The sequence below is a fragment of the Chelonia mydas genome, chromosome 2 (genome assembly GCF_015237465.2).
Source record: "Chelonia mydas isolate rCheMyd1 chromosome 2, rCheMyd1.pri.v2, whole genome shotgun sequence".
In the NCBI taxonomy this organism is placed as follows: Eukaryota; Metazoa; Chordata; order Testudines; family Cheloniidae; genus Chelonia; species Chelonia mydas.
The window spans coordinates 47,481,018-47,506,848 of NC_057850.1; the positions used below are offsets into that span (position 1 = coordinate 47,481,018).

General features: G+C 43.3%; 1 protein-coding gene across 7 annotated transcripts in view; it reads right to left on the reverse strand.

The window, feature by feature from the left end:
• WWP1 (WW domain containing E3 ubiquitin protein ligase 1) overlaps window positions 1-25,831 on the reverse strand; it is a 163,543-nt gene that overhangs the window by 18,324 nt on the left and 119,388 nt on the right. For all 7 annotated transcript variants that reach the window (XM_043539395.1, XM_043539397.1, XM_037892339.2 and 4 more), the window contains 4 exons: window positions 16,102-16,261; window positions 8,927-9,060; window positions 8,694-8,834; window positions 6,253-6,373 (listed from right to left, as the gene is read on the reverse strand). In XM_043539395.1, the coding sequence (XP_043395330.1) occupies window positions 6,253-6,373; window positions 8,694-8,834; window positions 8,927-9,060; window positions 16,102-16,261 (556 nt within the window). The remainder of the gene's footprint in view (window positions 1-6,252; window positions 6,374-8,693; window positions 8,835-8,926; window positions 9,061-16,101; window positions 16,262-25,831) is intronic.

Below are 25,831 nucleotides of genomic sequence, written 5' to 3' on the forward strand. Positions count from 1 at the left end.
GGCTGGGGACCGACTGGCTAAGTGGCAGTTCTGGGGATTACAGTGGACAAGAAACTGGATATGAGTCAACAGCGTGCCCTTGTTAACAAGAAGGCTAATTGCATTTTGGGCTGCATTAGTAGGAGCATTGCCAGCAGATTGAGGGAACTGATTATTCCCCTCTATTCAGCACTGGTGAGGCCACATCTGGAGTACTGTGTACAGTTTTGGGCCCCCCACTACAGAAAGGATGTGGACAAATTGGAGAGAGTCCAGCGGAGGGCAACGAAAATTATCAGGGGGCTGGGGTACATCACTTATGAGGAGAGGCTGAGGGAACTGGGCTTATTTAGTCTGCAGAAGAGAAGAGTGAGGAGAGATTTGACAGCAACCTTCAACTACCTGAAGGGGGGTTCCAAAGAGGATGGAGCTAGGCTGTTCTCAGTGGTGGCAGATGACCAAACAAGGAGCAATGGTCTCAAGTGGGGGAGGTTTTGCAGTGGGGGAGGTCTAGGTTGGATATTAGGGAAAAACTATTTCACTAGGAAGGTAGTGAAGCACTGGAATGGGTTACCTAGGAAAGTAGTGGAATCTCCATCCCTAGAGGTTTTTAAGGCCCGGCTTGACAAAGCCCTGGCTGGGATGATTCAGTTGGGGTTGGTCCTGCTTTGTGCAGGGCGTTGGACTAGATGACCTCCTGAGGTCTCTTCCAACCCTAATCTTCTATGATTTCACCAGAAGCAGTTAGCAGTCTGTAGAAATGAGCACTATATAAGGACACAATTCAGAAGTCCTTACTCAGACAAAAATGAAGATTACTTACCTGTAACCAGAGTTCAAGATCACTGTGAATAGTCACACTTGTGGGATACTGCACCACCTTGTGGTGCCTTGCAGTAGAACTCTCTTCCAGGAGCATCAGCTAAAGCAGGGTTTATTTCAGGTACCGTCAGAGCTGGGCTGACAAGTCCAAGTAGGCCAAATTTGAATGAGTGGCACTGCATTCCCATGAGCCAGGTCACAACAACTCCACTCACACAGAGGAACTGGCTCTTTGACTGGAGAATGGAGACAAAGAAGCCCTTTTAAGAATCTTGTTACCATGACACTGGAAAAAAGTGATCTTCCATGAATGGGGGGGATGAAATGCTGAAAATCGCCACTAGGAGCACACTCACTGAGCTAAAGGCCCGATGACTGAAGATGCAGCAAGTACTCCAAGATGTCCTGGATAGAGGTCAGCATCAGCTGAACTCTGCAGGCCAATCCATTTTGCCGAATAGGTGATTCTGGTAGAGGGCTTTTTACTTTTGAGTAGTACCTGTTGAATGCCCACTGATAACACACTTCCTCCTCATTCAACCAAGCAGCCACCCGGTGAGATGCAGGGAGCTGAATGCAAGATGCAACCGTGATTCTACATGAGGTCTGGATGGCGAGGAAGGGATATTGGAGGCTGAACTGACAGCGTGAGAAGGTCAGAACCAATACTGCCTCACCCACGTCTGGGGAATGAGGTAAGCTTGTCTCGATCCACTTTCAGCTTTGGAGGAATTCAGCTTCAGAATTGGAGGAAGAGGGTACAGAAGAACCGACTGCCAGCTGAGATGGAAGGTGTTGGTCAGGGAGTCTGGACTGAACAGGACAGCCTTTCTAGTTGTCCCTTGTAGCAAACAGGTCGATCGTCAGAATACCCCAAGCTGAAAGATGACCTGCAAGACACTCCTCTTCGGGGACCACTCGTAATTCAGGGAACAATTCTTGCAAGATGATTTTGGGCCCCAGGCAAGTGATCAGCCTTTAGGGTGATACTCTCCTCAAGGCAGAATTACCACAACCTGATCGCCTCTTGGCAGAGAATCCTGAAGTGAGTTACCCCTGGCCTGTTCACATAATATATTGGAGTGATATTGTTGGTAAGTACGTGAACCATTCAGCCCCTGATGTGGTTCAGAGAGGCCCGGCAAGCCTCATAGATGGCCTGAAACTCCATCTATGTTAATATGCAGTGAGGACTCCTGCTCAGACCATAGATCCTGAACTTTCAGCAACCCCAGATGTGCTCCCCAGCCCATCAGGGAGATGTCAGTGACCAAAAGGCAGCACCATGTACTGAAAATGGCACTTCGCCACAATGAATTGGAGGAATTTTTTGTGGCTCAGCAAAATCGCCACATGAAAACAGGCATTCTGAAGGTCCAGGGCACCAAAACAGTCATTCTGAGACAATGTGGGGAGGTCAGTTGATAGGGTGACCATTCAGAACCTCACGTACCTGATATATTTGTTGAGGCTGTGAAGGCCAAGAATGTCTTACCCCTCCTTTGGATTTGGGAACCAGAAAGTACTGGGAATAGTAGCCCTGAAGCCAGTGTTCTGGAGGAACATCGTCCACCAAAGCCAGTAGAGAGTGGACCTGCTCGAGGAGTATCTTGTGAGAGGGATCCCTGAAGAGGGATGGAGAGGGAAAGTGGGAATGAGGAGTGGAGAGGAACTGGATAGCATAGCCTGATCTGATAATGCTTAAGACACAGCTGTTGGTTGTGATCGAGCCCCATAAAAGCAAGCCAACCTGTCTCTGAACAGAAGTGGTGTAAAGAGTGATGACTGGACCACTGCTCTGAATAAAGGAGTCAAAATGGGCACTCAGAAGATACTGTGGGAAGGTGTGTTGATTGGCCAAACCCCGACTAAAATGCCTCCTACTCTGGGACCTATGCACCTTTTTGGGTTCCCGCTGACTTGCAGGAGGAAAAGGCTGTCCAAAGATGTATTGCGGACAGTATTGCTACTGCTATTGGCCACCATGTGGTGCCTTTGCACTGTCAGTATATACAATCCCAAAGGAATGTAAGGCAGCCTAGAATCCTTGAAGGAATGCAGCCGAGACACTGCATTGTCTGAAAATAGCATCCAGCCTTCAAAGAGCAAATCCTCTATAGCATGGTGCACATCAGGAGCAATGCCTGATTTCTGCCACCAGGGTGCCTTCTTCATGGTCACCATAGAGGCCATAACTCTGGCCAAAGTGTCCACAATGTCTTGTGCAGATTGCAATAATGCCTTGGAGTGGACTCAAATTTGCCCTGCTGGGCTCTATCATTCACCATGATTACAATCAGAGAATTTGGGACCAGATGGGAGTAAGCGCCTTCAAATCCCTGCACCAGGACAAAACAGCATTTCCTCCACATGCTTCGCAGTATGTGGTACTGAAGCCAACATGCTACAAAGAACCTTTGAAGGCTCTAGGACCGCATCATTAATAGGAAGGGACATTCTCCCAGGAGCTGATAGTTGCAGGACATCCAACAACTTATGGGTATTCTCCTTCAGAAACTCTGTCTGAATGCCCACAGACATGCTGCAACAGGTCCTGGTAGGCCTTGAAATCCTCAGGCACTGAAAGAGAGGAAGAATTGGGCACTGCTGAATCATCTGGGGACGATGAAGAGGTGGTTAACTGGGCCAAAGTCCAATCTTGCTCCTCGACAGTTGGAAGTGGAAAGGACAACTCCATCGGCCGCACAGGGGGAAGACTCACTGTTGCCTTAGCCTGCAGTGGATCATCAGTCCCCACCACTGACCTGCCTGATGATCTCACCTTAGAACAAGATGAAGAGTGCAAACTCTGTGACAGATTTCATAGAGGTCACTGGGCATAAGGACAGCATTGGTGACCAGTAGGCGCCAGGCCAGGGCCCCCCGTCCTGACTGCAAGATGAATGCTAATCTTGATATCCAGGGTGCTCCATAAATGGCCCCCGATGTGAGCCAGGTGATGGAGAGTGGGAGGAGGAAGATCCCAATCTCGACACCGAGGAGCCTCGGGTTTCCGGGGATAAAGGTGGAGATAGTCCTGAGGGGACGAGTAATGAATCTGATTTATCCATTGCCCAAAATGAACGAGGGTCTGGCACCAATGGTGGAAACAGTAGCGCCGGCACTCACTATGCCCCCCATTGTTCCCGGAGCCAGGTACCGAAGTAGCTAACAGTGCCAAAGTGGAGAGTAGTGAGCTGCCATGGTAACATCGGCGGAGCAGAATGCAATGGTGCCTTGGAGTTTCCCAGGGCCAAGGAAGTCCCTTATGCCAAGGCCAACACCCATCCCACTTCCGCAAACTGCGGAAGGAGAACACTGGGGTGTGGTGCAGATAGACCCAAGGGTTCAGCAGCCCACCCAGCCAATATCACTATAAATGATGTAGCCCTCGCAAAGTCCTGGACCAACAGGTGTTGGGATGGAAAAACAGTGGAGGTCCATTGCTGCCAGCGTGGAAATAGCTGGTGCTGGCATCACCATCATTGGTACCAGACTCAACAGAGGTCCAGGGCCAAAACTGGAGTTGATGATGCAGGGTCTCTGACAACCCTGAGTAGTACTGGAGAGCGGTTAAAGGCACCTGTGCCATCCCATGCGACAGCGCTAGCACCGTGCCAACTCCATGTTCTCTCTGGAGGAGAGAAAAGTCCCTGTGAGAACTGGAGTGGCCTCAACTGGTCTTATGCAACCTTTTCCTTGATGCACTCGACAGGGAACAGCTCCTCCGTCTCTTAAGAGAGTCATCAGCCCTAGAGCACAAAACAACAGCACTCTCAGAACCCAAGGGCGACCTCTGAAGTGACAAGGACCTTGGTGCTGAAGCAGGCTGCATCGCCTGTTCAAGCAGGTGCTGCTTTAGGTGAAGGTCCCTAGCCACCTGAGTCCGTTGTGTGAACAATCTACAAATAGAACACTGCTCCTTGATGTGGGCCTCACCCAAGCGCAGCAAACACCACCTGGGGGATCTTTGTCTCCCCCACAATGGACAATGTTTAAACCATGGTGAGGTAAATACTTATGTAAGTCTAACTAACACTAAATCTAACTAATACTAAGGATACTAACTAAATTATATACAACTAGAAAAAACACTAAGAGATAGAGAGAGATTGTGAAGAACCACACAGATCTCTGACTCTAGCCACAGGCGATGAGAAGGAACTAAGGAGGGTTGAGGTGGCGTTCCCTCAGATAGCCAGTGGTAGGGCAATGAGCGTGAGATGCAAGTGCCACCTCCTAGGGGTACAGCTCAGCAAAATTCTCCAGCTCCGGTGCTCTGGGCGTACATATGCATAAATGGAATACATGGCTGCATCTACTCAAAGAACAACATGTCACTCCTTCCTCCATCTAAAACCATTAGCTTATTGACTAATAATGTCATGTCAATCTGTTATTCGTACTGCAATAGCTTTTGGGAACACTATTCAAGAATCAGGGGCCCACTATGCTAGGTGCTGTGAAGAAACAGTCCCCCTTCTGAACAGCTCTTAAGGTAGGTTCTTGTTATCCAATTCCCACAATCTTTTTATACCACAACCCCAATTCCTTTGTGGCTGCAGAGGACTGTTTGACTGGAATCAAGGAAAGTAACCATGACTGGTTTGGGTTGAGGTGCTGTTTGAGAGATGCCTGATGGCAGTAGTTTCTGGTGATGGGTGCGTGCTCTGTGCTAGATGGGAGGTGATGGGTACTAGAGGTGATGGAGGCGGTGGGTTGAAGTGGCACCTGGTAAAGGAGTGAGGGGGCGAGGAGGCAGCAGCTGAGGACGGCTGGCCAAGTGGAATTAAGGGTGGTGTTTTAGCTCCTACTCTCTACCCTGACATCACAGTCCGCTACAAGAAAATGCCACTTAAATATGGTGAAAAACTAGCTAAATTCTGTGACTGGCAGGGTCCAGGTAGCCAGCTCCTTTTCATCTTCAAATATTGCTTCATTGGAGAAGAGCTTTGTGCGTGCAGACTGGGGAGAACGTAAAAAAAATAATAGCTGTACATGAGACTCAGCAGTAGGGAGTAGAGCTTTTCATTACATCCTCTTAATACACTGCCCCTGGATCTAGCATCCACCATATTTTCGCAATTTGCTATGACACCTCCCTCATCAGACCACTATCTAATGGCAGTAGCTGGAGGTCCTGACCCCGTTTGATAGAAATTATATTTTTATTTTAACAGTACATTATAGATATCTGATTCATAATGACCTTTTCATTAATCAAGCCATATACCAGATAGTCAATTCTTCCTTAGAATATCAAAATATTAACATAAAAAATAAAGACATAAAACAAAATGACAGGTTTCAGAGTAACAGCCGTGTTAGTCTGTATTCGCAAAAAGAAAAGGAGGACTTGTGGCACCTTAGAGACTAACCAATTTATTTGAGCATGAGCTTTCGTGAGCTACAGCTGTATTTTGTATTTTATAAAACAAAATAAATCCTCACCTCCAACTCCTTTTCATCAAAATACTGTAGCCACTGAAGGGGAACAACTTCATTAAAACCATCAAGGAAAGCTTTGGTTTGTTCTCTTACTCCCCGAGAAAAACGCCATTCTGCCATTAGGCTGGAAAAAAAGAAATTTTAGAGAAAAGAATTAATGTGTTGGGAAGGTTACCCCTTTTATACATATTAGGATCTGATTCTACTCTCTTTTACACTGGTGTAACTCCACAAACTACAATGGCGTTACTACTGATTTAAACCAGTATAGAGCAGAATCAGGTCCACAATGTTATAAACACTAACTTCAGAGCAGTATCTTGATCTTGAGTTCCCTTCCCTATCCAGAGTTATACTCTTTATTACTGCTAGTCTGCAGTCTGAACTATCAATTTTTCAAGTGCTGTGATGCCACCCTTCAGGATGAAAACCCTTAATTGAAAGGGACACTATCAATCTGTTTAGGAACAACATTTGAGCTACTTCAAAATTACTATAATCTTGGTGTGCAGATGGTCTCCATTAATTCTGAAAAAATACTTGCCCCCCAAAAAAAGTATTATAGGCAGATCTGATAGTTCACCAGAAGTTCAGCCTGCCCAACACTTCCCATTATAAGACCCTGTTTTCAGTTGCTTTTAACTTAGTCAAACTGCAGACATCTTCCATTCAGGATGTCTGCCTCATGCTGTTTTATTTTTGTGCGGGGGGGAGGGGGAAAGGAGAGGGAGGAGACGAGATTTCAGCTGAAATAGTCTATCTTTTCTAAATGCAAAGATTAGGGGAAAATACATTGTTTAGCAAATGTTAATCAAAAACACATACAATCATTTAACTAAGAAACTTCAAGCTTTGGAGCAGGGATTTTATATCTAGCAGGAGCGGGGGGAGGAGAATCATTCTAGTGGCAGAGGTGACTTTTGTTATCCCCATGAAAATTTGCTAAATTAAGCCAAGTTAAGAACCTCAAAAAAAATCTCAATTCACACATGCTCAGAGACTTGTTAGTTTGACAGACAAAAATCTCTGAAGACTGTCTGCCTGAGTGTGCTCCAGAACTTCTAAGCTCCAATGTGCTGACTGACTACACATACGTCATCCCCACAAAGCAACTCGCCGTGCTCCAGCCCAGGACTGCAGAACTGAGCACACAGGAACTGAGCAGGTGACATTGTGCTGTGCTCTTAGTGGTCCCTGTGTTGGCATCCAGGTAAGGAGAGGGAGAATGAGGCAACAGCTACATTGGAATGCACAATTTGGGGAGTAGGGGGGGATGTATAGATGGACAAGGAGAGAAGGAGCTGCAGGACCTGGGTGGCACAGCATCAGAGGAAGGAGAACACTAGCCTGTCGGGGGGAACAGATAGGGCAAATAGGTGTAGAGGAGGAAAGGGATGTTAGTTAAGGTAGGGGAGATTTAATAGAAGCAGCTGGAAGAGGGCTTGGATAGGATCAGAGGGGGAAAAGGGCAAAAGCTTGAGTGGGTAGCTAAGAACAGAGGGACAGAGACAGGAAGGGGTTACAGGGGCAGAAGAGCCTACAAATAGGGCTCTGTGTTTGTCACAGAGATTGTGGAAGTCATGGATTCTGTGACGTTCTGTGACCTCCGTGACTTCTGCAGAGGCCAGTGTGGCTGACCCCAGGGCCACTCAAGCAGCTGGCTCTGAGGCCTGCTGCTCAGGTGGCCCTGGGGACAGCCACACCAGTCGCTGCTGGAGTGGCTCTGCAGCAAGCTGCTAGGGCGGCCCCAGGGCCAGTCACACCAGCCGCTACTCAGGTCCCGCTGGCCCCCCGGGTTGCCCCACCCCCCGGCAGCAGGTCCCCCAGATTGTCCGCCCCCAAGATTTAGTCAGGGGTATTTATAGTATAAGTCATGGACAAGTCACAGGCCGTGATTTTTTGTTTTTTGCCTGTGATCTGTCTGTGACTTTTTCTAAAAATACCCGGGACTAACCCATAGCCTTACCTGTAACCACTGAAGCATATTGCTCTATTAAACCTGGATTTAATCCAGGAGTGCTCAAGTCTTTACATTTATTTACTGTCAGAGAACAGCTGTGAACCCACTGTCAAAATGTGTCTCTCCCCCCTACACACACACTTGAATTTGAAACCCTAAAATGTTTTTAAACTTGTATACAGTTCATATTATACACCCAGACACTCTGTACACTACTCAGGTCATGAGTCACTAGGAAATTAAAAACAAAACAAAAAATATGCTATTTGGTAAGATATACAAAGTTATTATGTGTGAACTCTCCATTCCGTAAAGCTCTCCAAGACTGTATAAGGAAGAAGGGGGAGAAAGCAAACAGGTTGGCTTCTGCTTCTTAAATATGTAGGGAAAAATATTCATAAATTTGCCAAATAAAGACTGACTAAAGCAACAGAAGAAAATTAAAAAATATTTGGCATTCTTTTAAACTCCTGTAATTGCCTACCCAATGTATTCTTCTTTGTTGTCCTCAGTTACCAAGATATTTGAGCCTCCTGATTTCAGTTCATGAGAAGTAACTTTTCCCAAAAGTTCCATGTCAACACAAAAGTACATTTCTAAATTACACTCTTCAATGTTGTTGTCCCTGTGGAAAGAAACAAGCAAAAGAAAAATCAAACAAATATAAACATTTAACTATTTTTTAAAACTATAAACATCTGAAAAAAATCTACAAACCTTATCCAAATTAGGGAATTATAAAATTCAGTATCAATAGATTCCAAATCTTTAATAGTAAGTTTCTTACTTAGCATGCGCTTGTAGAATGGCAGAGAAAAACCCGTGTCAATAAATTTGCCATGAAACAATGCCTGTAGAGGGGAGGAAGAAAAAAGTTTAAATGACAATTTCTTCAACTCATTTTTGCATGGTTCAAGTAATCTTTGGGAAAATAGCAGATGAAAAAAAATTGTCCACCAAGAGTAGCACTTAGATGTCTCAAAAAACCCCAACAAAAACAAAACAAAACAACCCCCGCCCCATAAAATGGCAAGTATAAAGAAACGAATATCAATTTTTGATAGATATTTGGTTTGGCAATGATTCTTTATAATTACATAAGTTGTAAATTCTTAGGTATATTATTTTCCTATGTAACAGTAAGCCTGACAGAAAACATCTAACATGTCTTCCTAAGCTGTATTGGCACGTATGCTTAAAAGCAATTGTCACTTGATGCTCCTAACGTACTACTGCTCTATCTAGAAAAAAAAATTAGTACTACAGCATGTAAAAAAGATTTTTAAAAGTCAATCATTGAAATACTCCTGGAAGAGATTCCTCATGGGTCAATTAAATAGACTTTGGAAATGTGACCCTTTGATTGAAATCTTTTTACTGTCATCCCTATTTTCTGAGTGTGTGTGCACGCATATGCATCTGCACGCACATAGGATCTACTCTGGTTATTAATTTTATTTGTTCTTTACATAGCAGTAACACTAACAACGTGCTAAGCACTTGACAAACATAAAAGAACACAATCTCTTCTGTGAGACCCTTAGTTTCGCTCAGTTCTGATCCACTGCATTTTACTCACTAAGGGGATTCATTTTCCCCCTTTTAGATTAAAGTCTATGTTGTATGTCACTTTCTATATATTTAATACTACTTTTTATTTTTAGTGAATTCTTTCCTATCTTATGTATCTAGTCTTTTTATAATAAAATCCCAAGTTGCTTTGACCATCAATCTCATTTTTGTTCATTTCTCTGATCTTTGTTCTACAATAGGATTGTAAACTGTGTTGCTTATATTTACTTGGCACTGAGAGAACGCTCTTAAAAAACAAAAAATAGTTGGGATTTCATTACTGATAAAAATATGTATGACCAAAAGTTAAGACGCTCTCAGGACCTGCCAGATGGCTAAAAGCTACATTTCAACTTATGAAGGCTTTTAAAAAGTACTCATCCTATTATTACATGCCTGAGAAGTAAAGTTTTGATGAACATTTCACTACTCACTTTTGATTACAAATTACTTGCCTTTCAATATCCGTCAGCTCTTACCTTTCACCTTGTTTCTTTTTATTTTCCGCTCCTACAGTCTGCCAATGATCCCCGCCTTATTATCCCTAACATCTCTTCTCACAAATGTCTGCATTTCTTTCAGAGTGACTCTTACGTGTGGAGTGACCTTCAAAAATGGTATGCTCTACCGTTACCTCATTCAAAATCACTTCTAACAAACTACTTTTGTACCACAACCTACCAAGCCAGAAATGTTTAATCTCAGAAAAAAAAACCCCTAACAATTAAGTAGACTGCCATCTTGGATTAGTATCTATATATTACAGGGGGGACTGGTAGCGCTACCTATTAAGGTTGCCTCACATTTCCCACTATAAGACCCTGTTTTCAGTTGCGTTTACTTTGTCAAGCAAGCACCTCACAGGCTGCTTACTTGGCTTTGTGTAGGTATGCATTGTTCAGATTTCTCAAGTAGCAGGATTGATCAAGAGTGTCTACCTTGTGGTCAGTGATTCCAAACCTTTATCTTTGGTTTGAACTTAGTTTGATTCTTGCACGCAAGATAATACACTCTGAATCAGAGTTGTTATGAGGAATTACAAGGATTGCTTTCATTACCCTACTCAGAACACTGTATGCTGTAGTTGGTCACATCTGGTGCACTTCAGAACATATAGCGGCATGTAGAGGGAGACTGAAACTGACAGGGAGCCCAATCCTGAAGAGTGGAGACTGAGATGGTGTGGGAAATGAAAATGGGACTGGGACCAGGAGACAATGATAGGGAAAAGACAGGACAGGGACTTGAAGGAGATGGGACAGACGGGTTCCAGCATAGGGGGAGCGTACACATAGGTCTGTGACTACTAGGACATACTCCCCTTCACAGCCTAGAATGGAAGCCAAGTTTTTTGAGTCTCACCATTCCTCTGCTGTCAGCAAATACTTGTGAATTCTACTGGCACATGTCTCTCTCTCTAATGCTATTCCATGTAGAGGATGATAACCTACTAGTGCTATCAGTTATACCATTAGCTCAAGTAGCAGAGGTCTTTACGGTGAACCTAAAGATTCCAGATTTGCTGATGACTCATGCAGGTGTCAGTATGATGCAAGGTGGAATTTGCTTTTTTGAAAACCTATGAAATTACACAACCACCGCTGCCAGCTAAAAAAATCATCTTATGTTGAAACAACATTAAGGTTGCAAAGTCAAGCCCTCAAAATTTCAGAAATGACAGAGTTAAGACTGCCTGTGCAAACTTAATTCAGCCACATGTATTATGACACAGTTTTTAAAAACACATATTACGTTTTTCCACAGCATCCCTGCCTCATTTACGAAATGGGTAGTTATTCAATCATTCTTTTTACCCTTCACATGTGTTGCGTGGCCCTAAGCCTTATTTACCTAACACTATTCAAATCATGTATGGAATACAAAATTGTTGATTTCCTCCAATATATTTTTATGGTGCCCTCACCAAAGTATCAGAGTGCTTCAAAGCACTAATGAACTTACCTACACAAAACCCGTGTGAAAGTAGATGATTTTCCCATTTTATGCCTAGAGAATTGCGGGACAGATCGATTAAAACCCAAATTGTCAAACATGTCCACTAATTTTGGGTGCTTAACTTCAGACATCTAGAGCCCGATTTTTTAAGAGTACGTTTTAAATATTCAAAGCAGAGCTCTACTTGACTTTAGTTGCTGTTATGAGTGCTCAACATTTCTGCAAATCTGGTCCCAGATGTCTTGCACCTGACACGCAAAACATGAACACCACATTATTAGTGACCACCTGTGAAAATTCTGGTTTTAAGCAACTTTCCATCCATTACAAAGGAACTTTAGGACATAGTCAGGAGTAGAATCTGTTCTCCAGGGTGGCATTTAACTGCCTTCACTAGGAGACCACTGTGACATAGAGGTCCATTGGTACCAACTGGCAAAGGATTGATTGTTATTTACAAGCCTGTCTCAGACATGACAAATTCACTACACCTAATGAACTGCTTTCATGTATTTATTCATAAAGGGTAGCGTGTGAAAGCTTGTAACTTACTCATAATCATTGGGAGGTGTGTGTACAGGTCATATTTAAGGAATAATGTAACTACACTGAAAATTATGCCCATATGATCTTGGAGTGAAAGTGTGTCACCAGGGAATAATGTGTCTTGATGATGGCCCATTTACATAGAAGGGAGTTGTCATGCCTCTCTGCCTAATCAATTATGCAACATATTGCTTCAATTGTTTACCTTTGCATCAACTCAGAAAAGTCAATGGAAAACCATCAAAGACAAAATATAGCAAGGGGATCGCTCTGTCTATGAATAAGGACAAAAGACTGATTTAATATACTACAGGATGGAGAAAAAGACACTCTGGATCCATTCACTGAGGAGGTACCTTGATGATTGGGATTGCTTCATGAAAGACTGCGTCCTATCTCCTTCGGGCTATCAAGCACTGCAAAAAACTGAACTTTGCAGTGAGAATCTACTTTAAGAGATAGAAAAGGTAACTATTAATAAGCATGGGCCCTAGTTCGCATTTTATGATTTTGTTTTATATGTAATCATCTGTTTACATCACTTGCACTTGTTTCTATTTGAAACTATTCTTTCCTAAATCAATTTTCTTTTGTTTGCTATCACTGAACAAGTGCTGTGTGTAATACAGGAGCAGTGGGGTAAGGCAAATCTGGTAAACTGGGGTACACTTCTTCCTTTGGGAACAAAGGATCTGGGATTTCTTTGGGTATCCAGTAATCAGCGGCTGGATACCACAGGGTGACACTGTGAAGGGACTCTGGGCTTAAGCAAAGGCAGGGCTGCTATAGCCCAGAGAAGAGTATTGAGTGGCTGACAGGCTGCTTGCTTTAGGGAGCTAACACCCAGCTAGTACAAACAGGACTCCCTCACGCTGGAGGTTGGTGGCAACAAGGTAATTCACAGTGCTAAAAGCTTCAAGAAGCATCACCATCATCTTTTCTTTTCCTGAAATCCCCTATCTTCAAACTTCTGCAGCAAATGAATCAGGGTCCTACAGACAATAGCCTCATTCACTATACAACCCTGATTCAGCCCCACAGCACTGTCCCACCCTCTGTCCTGAATGAGGCAAGGATCATGTAGAAAAAAAGTAGCATGTGATCATGTAATTATAATACATACATACAAGGGTACTGAATTAGACATTTTAAAATCAGCAGGTCTGGATCATTTGCATCGAAGAGTTTTAAATGAGCAGGCTGAAGAGCTTGCTGGATCACAAATGCTAGCTTTCAATAAGTCTTGGAACACTGGATACATTCCAGAAGACTGGAAGAAAGCTAAAGTTGTGCAACTATTTAAAAAGAGTAAATGGGATTACCTGGATAATTATATGCCTCTCAGTCTGACAATGAACCTGAGCAAGATAATGAAGCTGCTGATACCTGACTTGATTAATAAAGAATTCAAAGAGGGCAAATATAATTAATGCCATCAACCTAGGTCTATGGAAAACAGATTGTGTCAAACTAACTTGATTTTTTAAAAATAAGATTACAAGTTTAGCTGATAAAGGTAATAGAGTTGATGCAATATACTTAGATTCCTGTAAAGCATTTGACTTGGCACCACACAACCATTTAATTAAAAAACTAGAATGACAGAAAATTAATATGGCACACATTTAATGGATTAAAAGCTGGCTAAGTGATCTCAAAGTGTAATTGTAAATGAGCAATCATTGAACCGGTGTGTTTCTAGTGAGATCCAACTGTTCTTGGTCTTATGCTATTTGACATAGTTATCAATGACCTGGAAGAAAAAATTACTACTGATAAAATTTGCAGATGACATAAAAATTGGGAGAGTGGGAAAGAATGAGGACAGGCCACTAATACAGAGTACTCTGGATCGCTTGGTAAGCAGGGAGCAAACAAGTAATATATATTTTAATACTGCTAAATGTAAATGTATACATCTAGGAACAAAGAATATAGACCATATTTACAGGATGAGGGACTCTATTCTGGGAAGCACTGACTGAAAAAGATTTGTGGGCTGTGGTGGATCATCAGCTGAACATGAGCTCCTGTGGCTAAAAGGGTTAATGTGATCCTTGGATGAATAAACAGGAGAATCACAAGTAGGAGTAGAGAGATTATTTTAGCTCTATATTGGCACTGCTGGAATACTGTGTCCAGTTCTGATGTCCACAATTCAAGAAGGATGTTGATAAATTGAAGGGGTTCAGAGAAGAGCCATGAGAGTGATTAAATGATTAGAAAGCCTCCACTATAGTGATAAACACAAGGAGCTCAATAATTTAGCTTAACAACAAGAAGATTAAGTGTTGACTTGATTAAAGCCTTTAAGTACCTACATGGTGAATAAATATTTAAACTATGGGCTCTTCAGTCTACCAGACAAAGGTATAACACAATTCAATGGCTAGAAGTTGAAGCTAGATAAATTCAGACTGGAAATATGGCACACATTTTTAATAGTGAGGGTAATTAACCACTGGAACAATTTATCACAGGTCGTGATGGATTCTCCAACAGTAGCAATTTTTAAATCAAGATAGGATTTTTTTTTTTAAAAGATAGGCTTTAAACATTATTTTGGGGAAGTGCTATGGCTGTGCTACACAGAAGGTCAGATCACATGATCACAATCATCCCATCTTGCCTTGGAATCTATGAAACCATGAAAACTAAGGTTGCACAGCCAATCTTAATTTTGACATTTTCTAATTTTTTTGAATGCTTGACTCTGCAACCATAACATTTTACCAGTGTTTTTGGATGGAATTAAAAAAAAAACAAACAACCAAACACCCTAAACTAAAAAGAACACAACAAAAATTCTTTCATGTGGAATCATATTAAGCTCCATGTCAGTTCACCAGTTGGGTTCAGACCTGTAGATCAATAGCAGACCTCTACTGCTTGAGCTAAACGAATAAACAGCTGCTTACTACTACATGGACTGATACACACAGTTTGCCTGAGGGTTTCCCAGGTATTTGCTAATAGCAAGGAAATGTATGACTCAGGACTCTTGGTTCAGTTCAAGGATCTGTAGGGCATTGCATCTAGTATTATAGAGCCTTCCTCCCATGTGCTCCACCCTGTCCTTCCCATCAGAAGGCATGATGGTGATGTGGAAAGGAGGGCATGTCAATAGAGGAAGGGAAGGAGCATGGCAGAGTGGAACTCCATTACAGCCAAATTTTCAGACATTAGGTGCATAAGGGACCTTATGCCAGCAGCATATGTTAAAATGACCCTTTTAATTTAAGGAGGGTGTGGGTGACTGAAAATCAAGGGATGGTGTGATCAGCTCCCTGTCATCCTCCATTACACCTAAGCTCCATCCAGGTTCAGTGAGAATCAAGCTCGAGATGATTTACAGTGTACAGTAAACAATATTTCAGTAGTTTTTGACTAGTCTTTTGTAAAAATTAAATTAATGTATACTTTTGCTGTAGCCTACATAGGTTGGAGAGTCTTCCTATGAAGACTGTGGATGGATTTTCAAGAAGATACTAATTTAGACAGCCAAATGAGGTATATGAAAAAAATCAAATCAACGTTCTGTATCAAGTACCTGTATCAAACTTAGACTAACATTTTGACACTTCTTTTCTGCTCACAAACTTTATCATCCTCCTCAGGAATCTTATGAATGTAAGAGACTTTTATTGTTAATGAATTATCCTGGATAAACAGCCGTACATACTTAAATCTCCTATTTAGCAAGAGCTGAACTAATCTTGGGGAAAAATGTAAGCAGGTAAATATATTTTATTGTTTCTGTAACATATTTAAAACTAACCATAACAACAAAAAATTAACACTTTTAGAATTCAACTTACCATAGCAATAAAGCGCCCAATGAAACAGAAATATGAAAGATGATCTGGATTAATTGTTGATGCTGGATTTATCTGCAGACAGTAGTTGCTCTTGCCAGCATACTCAAATAGACAGTACATAGGGTTTAGAACTTCATGGGAAAGCAAGAAAAACCATTCTCTAAACAAAACAAAACACATAGATAATCCATAACAAATACAGATTTTTATCACAGCTTCCTACAAATGGATGAGCAAAATAGTTTAAACATGGGTAAACCAACAAAAATATTGTTCACACAACTGTGAAAGAAAGAACATGATACATGGCATTGTATATGTACTATAAACAAAAAAAAAAGCAATAAAAAAATTAAGACTAGAAAGTCAAGTTCTCAAAAGGTACGAAATGTCAGAATTAAAGTTCCTGTGCAGCCTTAACTCAACTCACTTCTGAGTCTGCATTATGATATAATCTTTAATTATATGACTACATATTATATTTTGTCCCCACAGGACCGTTGCCTCAATCAGCGCACAGGATAGACTGTGTTCATCAAATGAGCAAGTATTCAATACTTCGTTTTTCCTCATCATTCAACGTGTGGCCCCATGCCTTATTTACTGCACACCATTCACACCCTATGCTGAAGAGGAATAAGACACACACTTTGCCTGTGAGTTTCACAGCTATCGAGACTCAGGAAACCTCAGTTCTATTCCATGCTTTAGAAGGGTGTGTAGGGTTACAGACCTTTTTGCCCGTCCCTTCTGTTCCTTTCTGCCCTGCTCCTATCAACTCCCAGCCTGTCGCTCTAATTCCTCTGCTCCTAATCTCTATGCATTTAAGTAGTGCTGCTTCTTCCTCCTCCTCCATATTGCCTGAATACATACAGCAAGTGGAGCACTGAGAGCACAAGCAAAACACATTCTGTTCTCATTTAAGGGTCCTGGCATCATAGTAGCACCCAGCTGTCAGGACAAGGAATTGTAGGGAAAGGAGAGGTTACTCACCTTGTGCAGTAACTACAGTTCTTTAAAATATGTTTCTGTAGTTGTTCCACTTTAGGGACACATGTGTCCCTGGGCCTCTGATTAGAGATTTTTAGTAGCAGTGCCCGTTCTGGCCATACACGCGCCCTGCACATCCTTGTGCCCTGTAGCAAGTCTATACAGGGCTACAAGGGCGAACTGCCCTCAGTTCCTTCTCTACCGCAAAACCCACAGAGGCAGTTCTGAAGCAGGGGAGGAGGGTGGGTTGCAGAGCACTCACAGGGATACACATCTCAAAGAACTCCAGTTACTGCACAAGTTGAATCACCGCTCCTTGTCTGAGTAGCGTCCCTGTGGGTACTCCACTTTAGGTGACTTCTTAGCAGTAACCCTTTAAGGAGGTGGGAGTTTTGGAACAGAGTCTATCACTGAAGAAAGAACTGCATTGCCTACTGCATCTGATCTTGCAGCATGAATTAGTGCATAGTGGTCAGAAAATGTGTGCACAAAGGACCATGTTGCTGCCCTGCAGATTTCAGTAACTGGAACGTCTTTGAATATAGATACAGATATAGCAGTAGAGTATCCAGTCACTCTTAGGAGATATGTAACGTCAGTGAAACCATAGTAGGCAATAATATTCAGAGAGCTACTTAAAAAGACTGAGGGAGATAGGTTTAAAGGAGCGCTTATCTGCAGTAGAAACAACGTCTAGGGGTTTTCCTAAATGGTCTTGTCCTGTCCAAATAAAAGGTTAAGACCCTCTTAACATCTAGTATATGAAAAGCAGACATTTGTGAAAACTGATGTGGCTTTGGAAAATAAACAAAAGGTGAATAGTTTGGCTGACGTAAATTTCAGAGGACACTCTAGCTAAGAACTTAGGATGAAGTCATAAAGACACTTTCTCCTTGGAGAACAAAGTAAAGGGAAGATCTGCCATTTAGAGCCATTTAAGCAGAAGTGATTGCCCCCAAAAAGGCCATCTTCATAGACAGAAGTAGCAGTGAACACATAACTAATGGCTTAGACAGTTGTTCTATGAGATAGTTAAGACCCAGGTTAAGATCCCAAAGCCACGTAGGGGGTATATAATCTGCGGTAAAATCCTTCTAGGAATTTTGTCGTCATCAGATAAGAACAAAAAAACGGCCAGAAAAAAAATGTGTCAGACCAAAGGTCATCTAGCCCAGCATCCTGTTTTCCAACAGAGGCCAATGCCAGGTGCTCCAGAGGGAATGAACAGAATAGGTAATCATCAAGTGATCCATCCCCTGTCGCCCATTCCCAGCTTCTGGCAAACAGAGGTTAGGGACACCATCCCTGCCCATCCTGGCTAATAGCCATTAATGAACCTATCCTCAATGAATTTATCTAGTTCTTTTTGAACCATGTTGTAGACTTGACTTTCACAACATCCTCTGGCAAAGAGTTCCAGGGGTTGACTGTGCATTGTGTGAAGAAATACTTCCTTTTGTTTGTTTTAAACCTGCTGCCTACTAATTTCATTTGGTGGCCCCTAGTTCTTGTGTTATGAGAAGGAGTAAACAACACTACTTTACTTTCTCCACTCTGGTCATGATTTTATAGATCTCTATTGTATTGCCCCTTAGTCGTCTATTTTCCACGATGAAAAGTCCCAATCTTATTAATCTCTCCTCATATGGAAGCAGTTCCATACCCCTAATCATTTTTGTTGCTCTTTTCTGAACCTTTTCCAATTCCAATACATCTTTTTTGAGATGGGGTGACTACATCTGCACACAGTATTCAAAATGTGGGCGTACCATAGATTTATATAGAGGCAATATGATATTTTCTGTTATCTAGCTATATTATCTATCCCTTTCTAATGAGCAAACACCAAGAAATATTCTACTGGCACACAGAAAGCTGATATTGCCACTAAAGAAACCCTAATAGAAATCATAGAAAAGCCTGAATTTTTCAATTCCAACAGGTAATCCAAGACTGAGGAAAGAGATGACTGGATCGGAGAAAGGGCGCCAGTTACACCAAAGGTTATATCGTCCTCAGAACATAAGAACGGCCATACTGGGTCAGACCAAAGGTCCATCCAGCCCAGTATCCTATCCACCTACCGAGCCAATGTCAGGTGCCCCAGAGGGAGTAAACCTTACAGGTAATGATCAAGTGATCTCTCTCCTGCCATCCTTCTCTACCCTCTGACAAACAGAGGCTAGGGACACCATTCCTTATTTCATTTCTGAAGGTATGTTTACTAGATTCCTTTCTGTTATTTAACAGTATCTCTTGTACTTCTCATGAATATGTGGTCTCTATTCCAGAGAACCATTGAGAACTAAACTTGTAGTTATAGGACATTCAGATTGGGGTGAAGCATTTGATCCACATCCTGAGACAACAATCGAGATCTGATTGGAGCCGCCATGGAGGACAAGAGGTGAGTTTAATGAGGTAAGGTTTAATGTCAAGTTGGTGCAATCAATCTCCTTTGGCTTGGTCCTTTCTAATCTTGATAAAGACCTTAAAGAGCAATGGAGCTGGAGAATATGCATAGAAGAGATCCCTTGTCCATGTAATGAGGAAAGCACCTCCTAGAGATTAGGGATCAAGCCCACCTCAGGAACAAAACTTCCTGCAGTTTGTGTTGGTTGCTGTGGCAAAAAGGTCGATCTCTTGAAATCCCCAAGTTCTGAATATTTTGTTGAGGACTCAGTAATCCAACTCCCATTTATGGTTTAGGGAGAGATGTCTGCTGAGGTAATCTGCCATGGCGTTTTGTCCATCTAGGAGGTAAGAAGCTAAGATGACTATCTGATTAGCTATGCACCAGTTCCAAAGCTTTATCACTTCAGTGCAATGAGGTGAAAAGCGCTCCACCACACGACAGATATAATACATGTACGCTATGTTATCTGTCATGATCTTGATGGACTTGTTTTTGAGTAGGAGAAGAAAGTGGAGGCAAGCATTTCTGACTGCACTTAATTCCAACAGTTTGATGTGCCAGTGCTGTTCCTCTTGTGACCATTTGCCTTGGACTGTGAGAGGACCTAAACATGCTCCCCATCCCAGGAAGGAAGCATCCGGTGTTAATATGACTGTATGGGGATTCTGTTAAAATGACTGTAGGATTCCTGCGCAAACTTTAGATGGATTAATTCACCAGGTGAGTGACTGTAGGACCAGACTGGGTAAAATACCTGTTTGTTGAGACTATTTACTGGGTAGATAAACAATCCTGAGCCACCTCTGGAGACACTAAAGATACAACCTGGTGTTTTGTGTCACAAAAATGCAGCTCAGTCCTCAAGTTCCAGAAGCTGTAGACATGTCCTTGCTGGAACTTGAGGACTGAGCTGCACTTTTTGTATAAGGTTCTTCAGACGAACGAACCTGTCAAGAGGGAAATAAGTTCTGCCCATTATCAAATCCAGAAGCATTCCTATGAAGAAAATTTGTTGTATAGGGATCAAGATTGATTTCTCAAGAATTATCTGCAGGGCTAGACTTTGAAATAGTGAAGCCGTTGTTTGAACTGCCAACCATACTCCCAAAATGACTGCCCTTGAGGAGCCAGACGTCCAGTTACAGAAAGAGAGTTATTCCCAGACAACAGAGGCAGGTAGCTATGACCACCATGATTTCTGAGAATACCCTTGGGGCGGATGACAAGCCGAAAGGTAGGACCCAGTACTGATAACATTTGTGATTAAAATTGAAACAAAGAAATCTTTTGTGAGAAGGCTGAAGTCAGCATCTTTGAGGTTGAGGGTTGCAAACCAGTCTCCTAATTCCAGGGAGGATATTGTAGCTCATAGAGACACCATCTTGAATTTCAGATATCTGACATGCTTGTTCAATTGTCTGAGAGCTAGCATCAGCATCCAACCCCTGTTTTCCCTGGATATCATAAAAAAACTTGTATAGATATTTTTCCCCTGTAATGTAGTGGGACTGGCTATATGACTCTTAAATTTAGGAATGATGAGATATCCTGTGTCAGCAATTGCTCATGAGAGGGGTCCTGTGAGAAAAGGTTTGGCACAAGCGGAACAGTGCGTAGTGTACATACTGTCATTCGCAACAGGTACAAGTACCAAGTTTGTCTGGGCCATGTGGGGGCTATCAAGATGACTTTGGCCTTGTTGGTTCTTATTTTGTATATAACCCTCGATGGTAAGGGGAACAGGGGAAACGCGTATAGCAGAGATGCATCCCATTTGAGGAAGAAGGCATCGCCCAGTGATCGGAAACCCAACCCTGCTCTCGAGCAGAATTATGGGCATTTGTAATTCTGGGATCTTGTGAAGAGGTTTATGGATGGGTGACCTCAGTGTTTGAATATGTTCTGTAGGCCTTTGTTGTTTAGGTCCCACTTGTGGTCCTGAGAGAATTCTCTGCTCAGCATATCCACTGTAGTATTCAGACATCCTGGGAGATATGAGGCCAACATGTTGACATTGTGCCAGATATACCAGTTCCATAGTTTCATGGCTTTGGCACATAGGGAGTGTGATCTTGCTCCTCCCTGCCAGTTTATATAAAACATGCAGGTAATGTTGCCCGTCATTAACCTTATGGTCTCATTCCTGATCAAGGGCAGGATGTACAAGCACACACCGTGAACCACACTCAGTTCCAGAATGTTTATATGTAAATATGTCTTGGAAGGAGACCGTCTGCTCTGAACTGTGTGGTGCTGTAGGTAAGCACCCCCCCGCCCCCCAACCTATCAAGGATGTGTCTGATGTGACTATGATTGAAGGCTGAGTCTGTGTGAACAGGACTCCCACACACATGTTGTGGGGTTGGATCCACCAGTGTAGAGTGTCTGACTTTGAGCGGCATGGTGAGGCGCTTGTTTAGGCTGTGTCTGTGTGGAATGTAGCTGGCGCTTAGCCAACCCTGGATGCAGCACACGTGAAGTCATGCATGTCGTACCACGAATGTGGTTGCTGCCATATGGCCGAATAGTTGGAGGCAGGTCCATGCTGATATGCATGCGCTGTTCAGTACTGTGGAGATCAGACTGACTATAGTGACAACTCTGTCCACCGGTAGTGATGTTTTGGCCTCCAGAGCATTGAGATGGGCCCCAGTGATGTTTAGTTTCTGCACCGGTATCAGTACTGATTTTTGTATGTTTAGTTGTAATCCCAGTTGCGAAAAAAGGGTGATTTTCCTGTGAGTAATGTCTAAGGTATCTGCCCAGGTGGATGCTTTTAGTAGGAAATGGTTCAAGTAGGTAATCATCAATCCCTGCTTGTGGATGTATGCCACCAGTACATCAAGAATTTTAGAAAACACCTGTGGTGCTGTCAAAGTCCAAAAGGTAGAGCTTTGTATTGATATGTTCTGTCCCCACAGTAAATCTGAGGAACCTCCTGTGAGTGGGATATATGGTGAAAATAGGCATCTTAGAGGTTGAGGGCCAAGAATCAGTCCCTCTGTTCCTGTGCTGGTATTATTGTTGCTAATGTGACCATCCTGCACGGTTGGACCCTTACAAATTTGTTGAGTTTTCTGAGGTCTAGAATAGGTCTTCATCCTCCATTTTCTGGGTTAAGTAGTAGTAGGAATAAAAGCCTTTCCCTCTGTGTTAGGATGGTACCAGTTCCTTAGCGCCCAGACACAGAAGGTGGGTTATTTCTTGCTGTAGAAGTTGTTCATAAGAGGGGTCCCTGAAGTGGGATGGAGAGGGAGGTGGGATGGAGGTTAATGGTATCAAATAGCCTGGGTGGATTATTTCCAGAACCCATTTGACTGTGGTGATGGATTTCCAAGCTGAATAGAAAGGGATCAAATGGTGTCCAAAAAGGGGATGGTCAATGATGGTGTCAGCACTGAGGAATGGGGGAGGTCTCTTGGGTTCTTTACCAAACCCTCAAAGTTCTTGTTTTGCTGATGGCTGCTGAGATGCCGATGATTGAGCTGGAGGAGGTGAATACCTTGAAAGTCTCCGTCTGCTCGTGTGTGTCATACTGCCTCTGTTGTTGGACGTATGGGGCAGACCTTGTACACTGAGTGGGATAGTATTTACCCTGTTTTTTCTTGATGCAGGAGTGTATATCCCAAGGGAGCGAAGGGTCACCGAGAGTCCTTCAGTGTGTTGAAGGGACTCATCAGTCTTTGCTGCAAATAGCTTCTGGCCATCAAAGGGGAGGTCCTCCCATAGGGGATTGCACCTCCCTAGGGAAGCCAGACAGGTGAAGCCACGAAGCACTGCGTGTAACTATGGCTGTGGAGCGTGCTGCTGTGTTTGCTGCATCTAAAGACACCTGTAAGGTGGTTCTAGCTTGGAGATAGCCCTCTGAGATGATGGCTTTAAATTGGTTCCTTATGTCCTCTGGTTTGTGGTCATTAAAGTCTGTCAATTTGAAATAATTAGTGTGGTGGTATTTCGCCCACAGTGCGGCATAAGTGGCAATACAAAATTGCAGAATGGCTGATGAATAGGCCTTCCCAAAAATCTCTAACCATTTCCACTCTTTGTCATATGGGGTGTATCTGGGTTGGTGTTCTCTGCCTCATTGATTGACGGCATCTCTTCTTCACTGTCTTGGCAGTGGGAGGCAGAGACGAAGAGGTCTCCTATGAAATCTTGACAGGATCCAGGATAGCCTCATTAATAGGAAGAGCTACCCTAGAGGGTCCTGCAGAGGCTAAAATGCCTACAAGCCTACGTGTCCTTTCCTGTACCTCTTCTGACTGGCTATCTAGAGCTACAGCCACCCTCCTCAACAAGTCTTCATGAGCTCTAAAATCATTATGAAGGGGAGAAGTAGATTCAATCACTACTACCTCATCAGGCGACAATGAAGAAGAGACCAAAGATTATTGAGAAGCTCCCTCCTCCAATGCCTCTACAAGGGAATCCTAAGCATGCAGCTCCGCCTGCACTGTACAGAGCCTGGTACCAGAGGAAGGAAGATGGTGACCTTCCTGCAGATACTCCAGGTGTCTGACTGATGTAGAAGTGCAAGAAAGGAGCAGAGAGGTTTGGGAAGTCCTAAAGAGTAGAGGATGGTCACTGGTATGGAGGTTGGACCCAGCACTGCATAGGCCCCTTGCTCTAAGGACGCTGAGACTGTGGATGGTACCACTGCTGGCAGGTACCCCACTGGGGCTAGTGGGCAGGGGTCAGCAACGTGTCCATACATGGACACAAGTGTCCGTGGTAAAAATTTTGAGGTCCGTGGTAATTTTTCAAAAAACTGAATGACTGAATGACAACTCCCCCCACCCATGTCCATCACTAAGTATGGAAATTTTGTCAAATGTCCGTTGCACAACATGGTGGTGCTGACCTCTACTGGTGGCATGCTCAGGTCAAGACACAACAGATCCGACTTCCGAGTCCAGTGAGGAGTCTGTTTCCTCCGACCGCGGGGGGAGCTGTATGTGTCGGTACCAGGGACAGAGGTTCCAACCGTGGTGAAGAGGGCATCGGTGAAATCATTGCTTGCTTACCTCTGGGTGCAATCCTACAAAAAGGTGCTGCAAGAGTGGAAGTGGCTGGTACCAAGTAGTGCTCTGGGGCTGGGTCCAACCTCCATACCCATCCTCTACTCTTTAGGGCTTCCCAAACCTCTCTGCTCCTTTCTTGCACTTCTACATCAGCCAGACACCTGGAGCATCTGCAGGAAAGTCACCATCTTCCTTCCTCTGGTACCAGGCCCATAGGAGCACATGATTCCAATACTGTTACTATACAAGGCTCTTGAATCACAGGAGAAGTTGGTACCAACATGTTAAGCAACTCTCTGGCTGCCTTGAAAGCCACAGGTGTCAATGTCACCGGAAAGGGCTCCTTGAGCCTGCAGTAGTGAAAGGTATGCCAACTCTTCAGGGTTTGGTCCTAATAGACCCTTCCTGGGTTCCAGAGTCAGCAGTCCCTCCTGGCTCACAGACTGCTCAAAGGGGTGTGACTTTTTTGAGTGCCCCTCCGAGGCCTTTTGAACACTCAGTGCCTTCTTTTTAGAAGGTCTTGGTACCAAGTTTTTAGCAGACTTATGCAGTCTCTTAGGCACCAGCGACAAAGTTCAGCCTGAGGACGCTGTCAGAACAGGAAGAGAACTAACAGACTCAGAATTGCTTGGTACCCATTTGAAGCAAGAGGGTTCCGATGGCAGAAGAACCACAGACACCATGAGCAAGTACTTGAATCTGGCAGCCCTGTCATTTTTCAAGCAGGGTTGAACCCTCTACAAATGTGACATCTGTCACTAACATGCACCTCTCCCAGACACTTAAGGAGCTGTGGTGTGGGTCACGCACTGGCATAGATCGGTTACATGAATGACAGGCCTTGAATACAGGAGAACAGGGTATCAGTCCAGTAACGAGCCCAGTACCCAACTGAGACACCAGTAACCCTACACTAAAAAGGTACTATACTTAACGTAATCATATAACTAACTCTTCAGATATACTATAAGAGATTAAAAACTAATGCTACAGGTACTATTTACACTAAGGAATGGAAGATATGAACAAAGAAAGATTGCAGCTCCAACCACCACCGTCATTGGTACTAGGAAACAACTGAGTGGAGTCAGGGGCAGAGTGGCCCCCTTTAAGGCTGCATGAAATGTCATGAAGCAAAAGAGAATGCTCACGATGCCCTGACAAGTACTGCTAAGGAAAAAATCTCCAACAACTGTGCACGAGATGCACACGCCCACCTACAGTAGAAAGGACGTGTAATCACTCAAAGAAGAACTCTGTTTTGCTCTTCTTATCCTCTTCCTTACCCCTGGAATGGTAAGCT